General features: G+C 40.5%; 1 protein-coding gene across 2 annotated transcripts in view; it reads left to right on the forward strand.

The window, feature by feature from the left end:
* The first annotated feature begins 231 nt into the window (after window positions 1-231).
* pxdn (peroxidasin) overlaps window positions 232-12,706 on the forward strand; it is a 65,633-nt gene continuing 53,158 nt past the window's right edge. For both annotated transcript variants that reach the window (XM_015381272.1, XM_015381273.1), the window contains exon 1: window positions 232-466. In XM_015381272.1, the coding sequence (XP_015236758.1) occupies window positions 282-466 (185 nt within the window). In that variant the 5' untranslated portion in view covers window positions 232-281. The remainder of the gene's footprint in view (window positions 467-12,706) is intronic.

Genomic DNA, 12,706 nt, shown 5'->3' on the forward strand with positions numbered 1-12,706 from the left:
AGATAGATAGATAGATAGATAGAGTGTAAAACTAAGGCATCCCATTCATGTATTTTTCATATATTTTCTCAGGAAGCTTTATTGTGAATTAACAATCCTCGCATTTTTTCCATTCACGGGTGTAACCCTGCCCCACTTGTTGCGTGTCCGAGTGCTAGAAGTCCGCCTCTCCCACAGTGTCGGTGTGTGTGTGTGTCAGTGTGTGTGTGTGTGTGTGTGTGTGTGTGTTGGAGCAGGGCAGCAGGCGCTCTCAGCTCTCTGCTCGCCTCTCACTGCTGGAAATGGCGATCCGGGCTGGCCAGCTCTGCTCTCCGCGTCTCCTGCTGGCGCTTTTGGCGCTGGCCGCCTGCGGACCGCAGACAGGGCTTTGCTGTCCGAGCCGCTGCTTGTGTTTCCGAACCACTGTGAGATGTATGCATCTGAACCTGGAAACGGTGCCGGCTGTTTCTCCGCAGACCACCATTCTGTAAGTAGCGTTTCATTGTCCCCCGCCTCCTCTTTCCTCACACTCACCACCGAACTAAACGGCAAATCTAAAGTTTTTACAGTAAAAAGGGAACATTTGGTATTTCATTCAAACTGATTAATAAGAGTTCCAGAGTCTTTGAAGTTAAAAGAAACTTTTGCATAGGTTGTAGGTATGAAAATCCAGGAGATCTTGGAGTAAATGTTAACAGAATGTCTTGAGACGTTTTAATTTCCTATTTGGAGTTAATGATGAAGAATAAAAGCTGCTAAAATAAGCTTACCCCATAAAGCTAAATAAACATCAGCCAGAAGCAGTTCTTTTCTGCACATAATTAATGAACCAATCATGTAGAGCCCATTAACGCCTCCTTTAGGCTACTGACTTTAATTTTCTCAGCATGGATATCTGGAAAGTATAGATAGAAACTGTATGATGAGTGCTGCTGCTTTAGTTTAACCTCCTCAGATGAAAGGAAGGAAATTCTTCTACATCAACAAGCACTTGTGAAAGGCTCCTCCTTGTCACGAGTCTAATTTCCTTTCTCAGGCTGTCTGGAGAAAAAGCCCAACATCTGCCCAATATCTCCAAATCTATTCCTCTTTTAAATGCATTCTGTAAAAACTGACTCTATTAGTGCAATAAATGTGTATCTAGTGAGGGATGACATCATTGGTCAGTCTTTAGTAATGGACAGAGCATTGCTTGGATTCCAGTCCTGAGTTTGGATCACAGCTGAAGGGATTGTATCTTAAAGGGATGATCAGGGAGCAAACTGTGGTTTCCTACTGGCTTTAATGTCTGTGGGCTTTAAAGCTGCAGCCACTTGTTACCCCTCCTCTCTTCACTTTGCTTGGCTGTCATGTCAGGACGTGACTTCCTATCCAGGCTTCTTTTAGTCTGCTGTCTGAAATGTTCCATGAACGACCGACTGTCTCATCTAGAAGAGCTACAGCTCTCATTGTGAGACTTTGAGGAAGCCTTTTGTATTCTTTACCACATTTTTAGAGTCAAGTTATGAGTTTAACACTTTGTAGTTAAAGGGGTCATAGAATGCAAAGCAGGGTTTACATTGTCATAGATGGATAACGATAGTTCAGAGGGTGAAATGGACGTACAGAGAAGTTCAAACCCCATTGACACCTCCTTTCTCTGCAAATCTCACAATTCTAAACTTCCTCCATAAAACAGGCGAATTTAGACGAAGCTGCGAATTGACGTCAATTTGGTGATGTTGCATTATTTGGTTCTGGCCTGTACTCTTTGCCCCGAAATTGACATACAGACCAGCACACTGGTTCACTGGCCCAATGGAGGGTATGAAGTGTCGACTTCTGGGCCGCTGACTGGACTGGACTTAAGCAGACAGCCATGAGCCGCCCATCCTCAACCGGAGGAGGGGCCTGGGGGCCAGTAACAGACATACCAAGTCTCCCGGATTGTCCCGTTCATTTTTATATGAAAAGTAGGACAAAAAGAGGAGATCTGGTCACCCTACCATACCAACAATTTCAATGTTTTAGTGCGTGAGTGCTTGTTGCTATGATGCGTCTTTACTCAGCAGCTTCGCTCGTTGTAAACCAACCAATCAGCGTACCATAAAAGGAAGAAAACCTCTCGTTTCATTCTAGGGCTTATAACCAGGCTTGCATTAGGGCTCATAGAACAGCAAATATGCCATTTTCAGCCCAACCAGTGTTACAAACCCTATTCAGAGACCTTAAGAACCAGCACCAAATACCCTATAGAATCAGTCTATGAGCTCTTTAAAGTCGTAGCAACAACCCTTTTTTGATTTAATTGGTGGATTTGTTCTATGGATAATGGGACTCATCTTCTTTTTAAAACTTTTATATCTGTATGCTTTAAACTCTTCCTAAAACAAAAGGTTGTATCATATCTTTGCACCAATAATTAATAAAAACTGAATGTTTTTGGTGGTGAGAGCATTAAAGTCTACCTCCTCCCCTTTGCTTTTTATTTTGCATTGCTTCTGGCCTACATCATAATGATTAAGCTGGACTGTCTGTTTGAGGGGCGACAGAAGATTACGTTCCCTCTCAGTAATGCTGTAATGACAACACTGTATGCCTTCTCACAGATCTTTAAAAAGGGAATGAATGCATGGTTAGCCAGCTTGCTCTTTTTCTTGCCAGGATTTTTAAACCCTTTCTGTAACTTTGAATAACTCTTTAGAAATGTTAGGCATGACAAAGCTGTATTGGAATATTTTGATTAGATAATGTTCATTATGAATCAGATTTTTCGTGGGAAAATGAAATTTAAATATGAGCTGTACAGTGTTTCAGTGGGTACCACCGCTGCTTTGCAGCAAGAAGGTTCTGGGTTTTATTCCCGGTCTGGGGTCTTTCTGCATGGAGTTTGCATGTTCTCCCTGTGCATGCATGGGTTCTCTCTGGGTACTCCAGTGTCCTGTCAGAGCATACCTCCTCAGACCAGCATACCAGAATACCTGTTTATCCCTGAAATTTACCCCTTTAGTTTAACCCTTTAGTTTTGTATGAAAAATAGACTTTAAACTACCTCAAAGGACGTGTTTCCCTTTAGTCATGTACAAAAAAAATGCTTTAATTAAGATGAGATCACAATATGCTCCAAAAAACCCCCACCAAAAAGTAAGTAATAAAATAGTTTTTTTTATACATGACTAAAGGGATACACATTGGATAGGCTTTTCCTCTCTGCTCTGACTGCAGGTGATGTTTGCTGCACAAAACTACTGCGAGACTGAGTACCTGTCAGTGCTTGGGAAATGGCACTGCTTACTGAGGATAGTAACTGAAGAGCTGTTAAAGCTTTATGTGCAGCTGTTCAAGTCTACAGTAACAAAGAAAAAAGTAATTCAATTGTCGACTAGTTGTTTTTGATAAGAATGGCTAAAGGCATCTGAGAAGTAACAGTTTTTGAATCTATATAACCTTGCAAGCCCAATTTTAGTCTAGGTACTGTAAGTGTCACAACGTGTGACAACAAACCATGAAAGTGCTTACTAGGTGGACAGTATGTACAGAAGCCGAGAGCGGTCGTACTCGACTTTTTTTTCTCCTTTGCCTTCTCGAGATAATGACATAACTATCTCATTATCACGGTTAAACAATTAATCGTTTTCTCGAGATAACAAGGTAATTATGTCGTTATCATGAGAAAACAGTTATTGATATCTAGAAATAAAAAGATGATTTACTTGTAAGAGTAATGAATGAGGCTGGCCAACAGCCTGGATTCCCAGTCCATCCATGCCTGCGGTGCCTGTAGCTGTGCAATGGCGGTACAGCATGTGTACTAATATTCATTTTTAAGGTTCCTCTTTCTTTTCACTCATTGTCAGGTCGTCATGGATGATTGGATTGCATGGAATACAGTAGAAACAAATCTGACTGTTTTTTAATGAAAATCTTTAATCTGGACTCATTTTGGGAGTTAATGCATCTTATAGGTGTTACAGGCGTAACACCGGGGCTCTTCACAAAATACACCCGATGCTAAGGCAACAGAGGCATAGGTCTAATTGCTTATGAAATCATCAAACCAACAAAGTCGTCTCGTTACCCAAAAGTTAAAGACAGGATTATTTTTAGAATTACACATAGGCTGCCATATTGTGGTATTGAAGGATGTAATCACTTTTAACACACACCAATCATCTCGTTATAACAAGAAAAAGGCTTTCGTTATCTTTAGATAATGAGAAAATTAACTCGGTTTCTTGAGAAAACCAAAATGAAAAAGTATCAGAGGGACACGACCACTCTCGGCTTCCGCATGTTTAGCACTCAGATTGAGTTCTACACATCATTAATCAAGAATTGCTCCTATTGAATGTCTTCGCTGAAAGAATGGCTGTTCAGCAGAACCTTTTGAGCTGATTGGAAAAAATGACAGCTAGTGCCCGTCTGCCAAAAGTTCAGTTTTAGCCAATCATGGTAACAGATGAAATGACAACAGGGATGCTATGAGAAAGCACAACATCTTAAGCTTTTACACTCTTGCATTTGTATTTTTAAAGGGGAAATCTTGGATTCTGACAAACAGATGTGATAGCAACATTCACATCTACTTCCTCCTGCACTTCCATGTTTATTTTGGTTCAGCTATAGGGTTTCTTTCATCAAAGCTTTAGGTTCCACCTTAAACTATAACACTAGAAAGTGGCCAGTATGATTAGTGGGTGAAGCAGAATTGAACATTATGTTTTTCTACACCATAGTTTCTTGATGTGGTTGAGTACAGATCCGAACTGGTGTATAGGATCAGTGTGTTGAAAAGCTTTAGAAAAAGATAAGTTTAAAATCATATACAGATTTCCTCACCCACGTTCTGCAGGTCAGAGTAATTAAAAAAGATACAAGAGAATGTGATAAATTCCTCATTGCATACATGGTGTTGCACACTACCTGTAAGCTGGCTTAAAACTGGTGCTTTATTTTACCCTTACGGGTCCATCTAGCTGTTTTGAAGTATTTAGATCCATAAAATACAAATCCAGTCATTGCTTGGACACCAAAGCACCCCGCATTGTTTTAACATGTACATCATATTAGGCATCACAGGATAGTTGTCTTTTGAGAAGAGCACTCTATAGACTGACTGCTTTCTTCATAATGTTGTTACATGATTGTTTTTTTATGATGTATGATGTTAATTCTTGTTTTAAATGTTAATCACAATGATGATGATCACATGGTTTCATGAAAGCAATTTTGTTCAGTGTTATCTATGCCATGAGGATCTTACTCTGCCCCTATTGTAGGAGTTTCAATTGGGATTTGAAGTTGTTGTGCCATCATTTGAGATTAGCTATTCTGTTGTCCTAATTCTCACTGAATAAGGCCTTGATCTGCCAGACAGACATAGAGAGAGAGTCACGTAGAGTCAGAGGATTCTGTTTTGTTGGAATTTGCTGCAGTCAGATTGTCTAAGGAGGTCAGTCTCTGCAGCTTTATGGAATGCAAAGGCAGAAATCCCCACAGCTTTGTTCATTAGCTCACAGAAATAGGCCCCAAGATAGCTGCTGATGGGATCTCCATTGGCCCCAATCCAATGCATTTCTTTAGCAGAACAGCTGGCGGGCTTAGGGGAAGACATTTTTTTTGTCTTGTCAAAATTTGTAAGTTGAATAACAAAGTTTCTTTAGGTAAATTCCCATTTGCTCATTGTAAGCTTGATTATTTTTGATTGTAATTTAGCAATTTATTGTCTTTTAAGAATTAGATCTCTCTGAATCCAAAACTAGAGTCCACTAAATGTTTATAGTTTCAAATTCTCTGGGATCCTCCCCAATTTTATTAGCATTATTAGGTCATCAATGCAAATGACTCAACTCAGTTCTTCAAACCACTGTCACAGCCACAAGGACATGAAATTCAGTATGTAGTCATGAAAGTTGCTTTAACAGCCATTTGTAAATGAATGGCGTCCTCTTGGGAGCTCAGTGAATTCCAGCGTGGTATCATGCATCCTGTTTTCTTTGCTGTTAACAGTAGGGTGACAGCAGACCAGCTGTTATTGTGAGAGGCCACCAAGAAAAACAGAGTCAACAGGTAGTGAGCTGTAAACACGTCAACACAATATAAAGAGGTTTTTAACATTTTGTCATAATCTACATTCCTCCAAATTCCATGTGGCCTTCAGATTAGGTCAAGAAGATTACCTTTACGGAATGGAGCATTACATACTATGTGGACTGAAGATTCATTTAAATTCAATTTAATTTATTTATATTGCGCCAATTCACAAAACATGTCATCTTAAGGCACTTTACAGTTCACCGGATCATGCAGTCAAATTGATTCAATGTTTTCTATCTAAGGAAAAGCAGTTAATTGCATCAACTCATTGACTCGAATGCAATCCCTCACACTAAGCATGCTTGTAGATCTGTCCAGGCTGTACCCGCCGCCTTGCACTATGACTGCTGGAGGTAGGCACCAGACCCCCTGTGACCCATCAAAGATAAATCAATGCAGAAAATGGATAGATGATGAATAGTTTCAGTATTCTGCTTTTAAACTCAGCTAGATCGTTTTGCTCATCACCTCTCCTGATTTTAATATTGTCCTGTGGATCTGAGCCACTCCATTATGAGGAGAATTTGGCAAATCCTCTGTTGGTGAAAGTAGGTCTTCCACTTCAACAGTTGCATTACTACAGCATAGCTATCTGACTCTGCTGATGCAACATGCCTTGGGGTTCACTGGGTTCTGCAGATCTCCAGACCTCTTATTGTGCCGTTGTTCAAACATTAGATCATTTTTACTGTTACCACCCATTAAGTGAGTAACAGTTGCTTATTTGAGCAGAAAATTGTTACACACAATATGAAAATTCATAAACCATTTGTAAGAAAATAATGATACTATCATTTTGTCAGTTTAAGTTTGTACCAGCCGACTGCCATTCTTGTTCAATGCTCATTTTTCACTTAATAAAAGTCCTAATCAATCGCTAACATGTTTTTAAAGACAGGTTTACTTTTTTTAAAATAATTTTAAAAAGCAAGTTAAGTGGACATGGTTGGCTGCTCTTCAGTTTGGGCATCTTTTGATTCCAGTTCCTAGTTTTAAGTGGAAAGGTCATAATTTAAAGGAGACTCCTTCACTAATTAGACAGATTTATTTTGTCATTTTGTATACATGAGTGTAAACTAAAAGAAATTTCCATTTAGAACAGCTCTAGACGGCAGAGATGGCGTGCTGAGTGGAGCGGTTTTGTCGGTAGGCGAACTGGAACGGGTCGAATGTTGGCTGCAGACTGTAGACGATGTGGTCTTTAACCAGCCTTTCGAAGCACTTCATCATGATTGGAGTCAGTGCGACAGGCCGGTAATCATTGAGAGAGTTGAACTGAAGCGTCTTTGGTATAGGAATAATGGTGGCAGACTTGAAGCATGCTGGCACTTCGGATCGGTCCAGCTAGGTATTAAAGATGTCTGTGACCACACGAGCCAGCTGATCTGCACACTCCTTATATACCTGACCAGGTGTGTTATCAGGCCCTGGGGCCTTCCTTGGGTTGACTTTCCTCAGAGTTTTCCTCACATCAGGTACATGTACGTCCAGGTTTAGTGCTGGAGTGCTGTTTAGTGCCTCAAACCTTCCAAAGAAGTTGTTCAGTTCATTTAGGAAGTCTGTGTTTTCTGTATCTAGGGGTGGGGTGTTGTTGTCCGTGATCATCCAAATGCCTTTCCACATCCTCCTGGTGTTGCTGGCATCATGGAAGAGATCCTGAATCTTCTGGCTGTGGTTTTGCTTCGCTGATCTGAGGGCACAGTTTAAGTTGGCACACGCTGTTCTCATTGCCTCTTTATCACCAGACTTGAAGGCTGAGTTCCGTGCTTTTAACAATTTCCGAACCTCTCCATTTATCCAGGGTGGTTGGTTGGCTTGGGTGGTGATATTCCTTTTGATGCTGACTTCCTCAATACATTAGTTAATGTAGGCTGACACGGTTATGGCAAACTCATAAATATTTAATAAGTTGTCATATGTTACTGCAGCTTGAAGATATTCCAGTCAGAGCATTCAAAACAGTCTTGGAGTGTCTACATGGCCCCCTCAGACCACACTCGGACCTCTTTAACTGTTGGTTTAGCCCTGATCAGCTGGGGATTATATGCAGGCTTGACTGAGAGATGATCTGATGACCCGAGGTGGGGGTGAGGGGCTGCTCTGAATGCATTTTTAGTTAGAGTAAACCAGGTCTGAAATGTTTTCGCCCCGAGTTGCAAAGTCCACATGTTGGTAAAAATAAGAGAGAACAGTCTTCAAGTTAGCCTGGTTAAAATCCCCTGCAATGATGAAAACACCCTCTGTGTATGCAGATTGGAGCTCAGAGATAGCCTGGTATAGAGTCTTCATGGCATCTTTTGAATTAGTGCTGGGGGCAAGTAAACACGTAAACAGTAGCAATGGTAACCACACTGAACTCTCTGGGCAGATAGAAAGGTCTGCAGTTAACAATCAAAAACTCGATGTCTGGAGAGCAAAAGCTGGCGACCGGTCTAGCGTTCTTGTCTTGTCTTGTTTGCATACACATTTTTGCAGATTCTTTTTTTTTTGGTATTCAATGGCCTCTCCTTGTTGGTGAAACTGGGAATTTAAATTTTTAAATTTAAAATCAGTACTTTAGTTACTTTAGTTAGTAACAAGTTTGGAATCAGTTTGATTCCTATTGATTCTCAACTCTGTGTGCCCAACCTCAATATTCACCCACATCCACTTGACTTGAGACTAAACTACCTTAAAGGTATGGTGGAGGATGTTCTTTTTCCAGTTGGATCATCAAAATAAGAGGTTCTCCTAACTGTCAATCATTCTGGTAATATGTTTATGTAAGGCCGTCCTATGTGCTCTGTCATAGTGGAAAAATTGCAAATCTTTTTTCTGAAGTATGAGTGATGCAAACAGCAACTTTTAAACAGAGCATGCATGAGAGGAAATTAGCTTGTGCATGCTCTTGCATGCATTTTACTGGTGTTCCCTTTTAGGAGTGGTTACAGAGTTGTGCATGTGCATTTTTCTTTCTTTTCAAAAATTCACGAAATGTCCTCCACTATACCTTTAACACAATAATGTTGTCATTTTATACTATTATATTTTAATTGTAGAATCCTCCATCACAAGGGGTCAAGTGTTGTAACAGAATACTAGATCAATGTTCATTTAGGACCGCACAACCTTCCATTTTTGGAGGTGTCTGTGCTCTAGCACACCTAGATGAATTAATTGGGCAACGTATACACTGTAGGCTTTGATGCTCAATTCTGATTTTTTTGTGAAATACGATTTTTTGCGTTGCCGTTCACATTTCCAAATATATGCAACTTGTATGTGATCTCCTGTGCAAACTGCAGTCATACAGCTTAAGTCTCCCGCATGTGCAATAGAGGACGCAATGATGTCACAAGCCAGCGTGCTTCGTGTTCACAGTAGTAAACATGGATGTAGTGCTGGAGCGCGTCTAGCAATCTTTCCAAACCTTAAAACCTCAATCTTTTCAAGATGGTTAAAAAAAATACTGCTCTCCACATTATCGTCCACCATGTTGTTTGTTTTTCTTGCTGCTTCTGTGTAGCAATACGGAGAATAGTGACCTATGTTGGTTATAATGGCGTTCAGGTCCGATGAATACGACCTGATAGTTCACACACAGGTTGCATTTGAAAGGATCAGGTTTGTATCGGATTCAGGACCATATAGCCAAGTGGCCTGGGTCGGATCGGAAAAAATCAGATCAGTGTTGTTCAGACTGCCATGAAAAGATCAGATCCAGGTCACATATGGGCCAAAAAAATTGGATTCACGTCACTTCAGGTTGCGGTGTGAACGTAGCCATAGTCATGCCATCCACTCTTTCCTGAGAGGTGATTACCTATTGATATAAATTGGTTAAGTAGCTTATAACATGCAGGACAGTGGGCCCTGAGGACGAGGGTTGAGTGATTAAGACCATCTGGAAATCTTCAACTCCGTTGCATGTGTGCATCCTCTTTAAAACATTCTCTTCTGAATGCCTGCTAACATAATTTTTTTATGAGCAACAAAGTGGTACTTCATTAAAAAGTTTTAAAAAAGAAGAAGAAAAAAAATGGAACGTTGGACTGCAACCTCAGGCTGTTTATCAGCTTGAATTATGGGTGTATCTTCCTGTGTGGGTAATTGAGCCTTGTATACTGTTCATTTTCAGGCACTTTGTTTAGGCAAAGCCAGTAAAGGTCTGTCAACCCCTCCACAGGGTTGTAAGCATTGCTTTTTCGCTTGCCGTCAAAATCAATGAATACGGGTAAACTGACCTCCTTAATGGCTCTTAAAAATGGAATCAAAATGTTGGAACTTTGTTAAAAGAACATCATAGAATTCCATGGTAATTTAATCTGTTGAATGACTTTAAAGTATTTTGTATACTAAATGTCCCTGATAGTTTATTCAGGGCTATGAGGTGAGTCATTTCCCCTCTAATTTCCACCTGATCCTAAACAAAGAAAAAGTAAGATTGCAAACTTCCCTGGCAAAACGTTGCCTTTACTTGCCCTAACATTGCATTGTAAAATATTTTTAATTGCTTGGGGGAAAAAAAGAAATTTCAGATAGTTTTAGCTTGGATAAATCATTACAAAGTATATTTTCATCAAAGAAAAAATTCTCTTCAAATGACGAATGCTCTTTCAACATTCCACTCACGCATTGGCTTTGGCATTAGGTCATAGCTTACCAGAACCGTCTTTTAAGTGAACATTTCCTTTCCTTTAAATTAAATGCCAAACCAATAATGTCCAGTCTACCTTGCCTTTTTTAGCATTCTATTCAAAGAATCAGAGCTGCATAAATATCATCGGTAAGAAGTGGTCTGAATGATAACCTAAAGTCTTACTATTTGCTCTTAGTAATGTTAGATTGTTATGTATGGAAAGGATTGTTTTTTTAAAGAAAATTAAAGGCACTGCAAGAATTACCCCTGCAGAAATCAGAACTGTTACCCATATGTGTTCAATGTATGATAGGTGCTGCCTGAGTCAGCATGTAGCCGACTTATCAGGCAGTTCATTTATCCCCTCCTCCTCATCCCTTAGGCCCAGAGGAGGCAGGACAGTGTCTGCCTCTGCATGTCTGGACAATGTGTCCTGCAACCACCACCACACAGAGAACTTTTCCCTAAGAGTATCAGATTTCTATGGAAGAACAACTCATTCTAAGTGTTCTTGACTCTTTCTAATCAGCAGGCTAGTTTAAACTTCTGTGATAGTAATGTTTGTTGAATTTCTGAAAAAAAAAAAACTGCTGTTAGTTTTATAATCTCCCAAAGAGTTCCAGTTAATGTGGCTTAGGATGTGACAAGAATTAGGAACATTTGATTGGAATTTGAAGATAAAAAGTGTGATCTGTCAGTGAGCCCCAGGGCAGCTGTGGCTACAATGTAGTTTGCCACTATCATTGTGTGAGTGTGTGTGTGAATGGGTGAATGAATGTAGTGTAAAGCGCTTTGGTCAAGTCTCCTAACTTGAATAAAGGCGCTATTTAAGTACATGCCATTTACCATTTTATATCATCCTAGTCTGTGAAGCTGATATTGGTGTTGTATTTGAGTTTTAAATTGAGGATTGTTTTCCACCTTATACAACAGGAAAACTGTGTCCACAGAGTTTCAACAATTAAAGGAAGCATCTGGAACTGATCTAAAATCCCTTCCATAAAGAACAATCGGAAGAGCTTGTATTGTATATATATATATAGGAACACTTTGAAAACACATCAGATCTCAAGGGGAAAAAAATCTTGCAGTTTATTAATACTGATATCGACTGGGTGATGTGTTAGGATGCCACATCATTTGATGGAAATGAAAATGATCAACATACAGAGGGCTGAATTCAAAGACACCCCAAAGATTACAGTGAAAAAACAATGCAGCAGGCTAGTCCATTTTTCTGAAATTTCGTTGCAGCAACTCAAAATGCTATTCAGTAATTTGTATGGCCCCCACGTGCGTGTATGCATGCCTGACAATGTCGGGGCCTGCTCCTAATGAGACAAAGGATGGCGTTCTGGGGTATCTCCTCCCAGATCTGGACCAGGGCATCACTTAGCTCCTGGACAGTCTGAGGTGCAACCTGGCGGCGTCGGATGGATAGAAACATAATGTCCCAGACGTGTTCTATTGGATTTAGGTCAGGCGAGCGTGGGGGGCCAATCAATGGTATCAATTCCTTCATCACCAAGGAACTGCCTGCATACTCTTGCAACATGAGGCCGGGCATTGTCGTGCACCAGGAGGAACCCAGGACCCACTGCACCAGCATAGGGTCTGACAATGGGTGCAAGGATTTCATCCCGATACCTAATGGCAGTCAGGGTGCTGTTGTCTAGCCTGTACAGGTCTGTGCATCCCTCAATGAATATGCCTCCCCAGACCATCACTGACCCATTGTCATGGTTTTGGTTCTGTTGTACTTTACTTTGCTCCTTGTTTTCTAGTTTTATTTGTTTAATTCCAGTTTTGTTGTGATTTCTAGATTTATGTTCTCATGTTTTTCTGTTGCCCTCTTGTGTGTGTGTGTGTGTGTGTTCCTTTCCCCTTGCCTCCCTTGTTGTCTCCTCTCACACCTGCTCCTTGTCAGCTCGTTAGCCCTCCCTTTGTCTGTCAGCTACATGTACTCTCCCTCTGCAGTCACTCCTTGTTGGTTCCTCTGTTGTTGCTGGTCCTGTCATCGCTGTTGTCGTCTCA

The sequence above is a fragment of the Cyprinodon variegatus genome, unplaced genomic scaffold, assembly GCF_000732505.1.
Source record: "Cyprinodon variegatus isolate N-32 unplaced genomic scaffold, C_variegatus-1.0 Scaffold230, whole genome shotgun sequence".
Classification (NCBI taxonomy): Eukaryota; Metazoa; Chordata; class Actinopteri; order Cyprinodontiformes; family Cyprinodontidae; genus Cyprinodon; species Cyprinodon variegatus.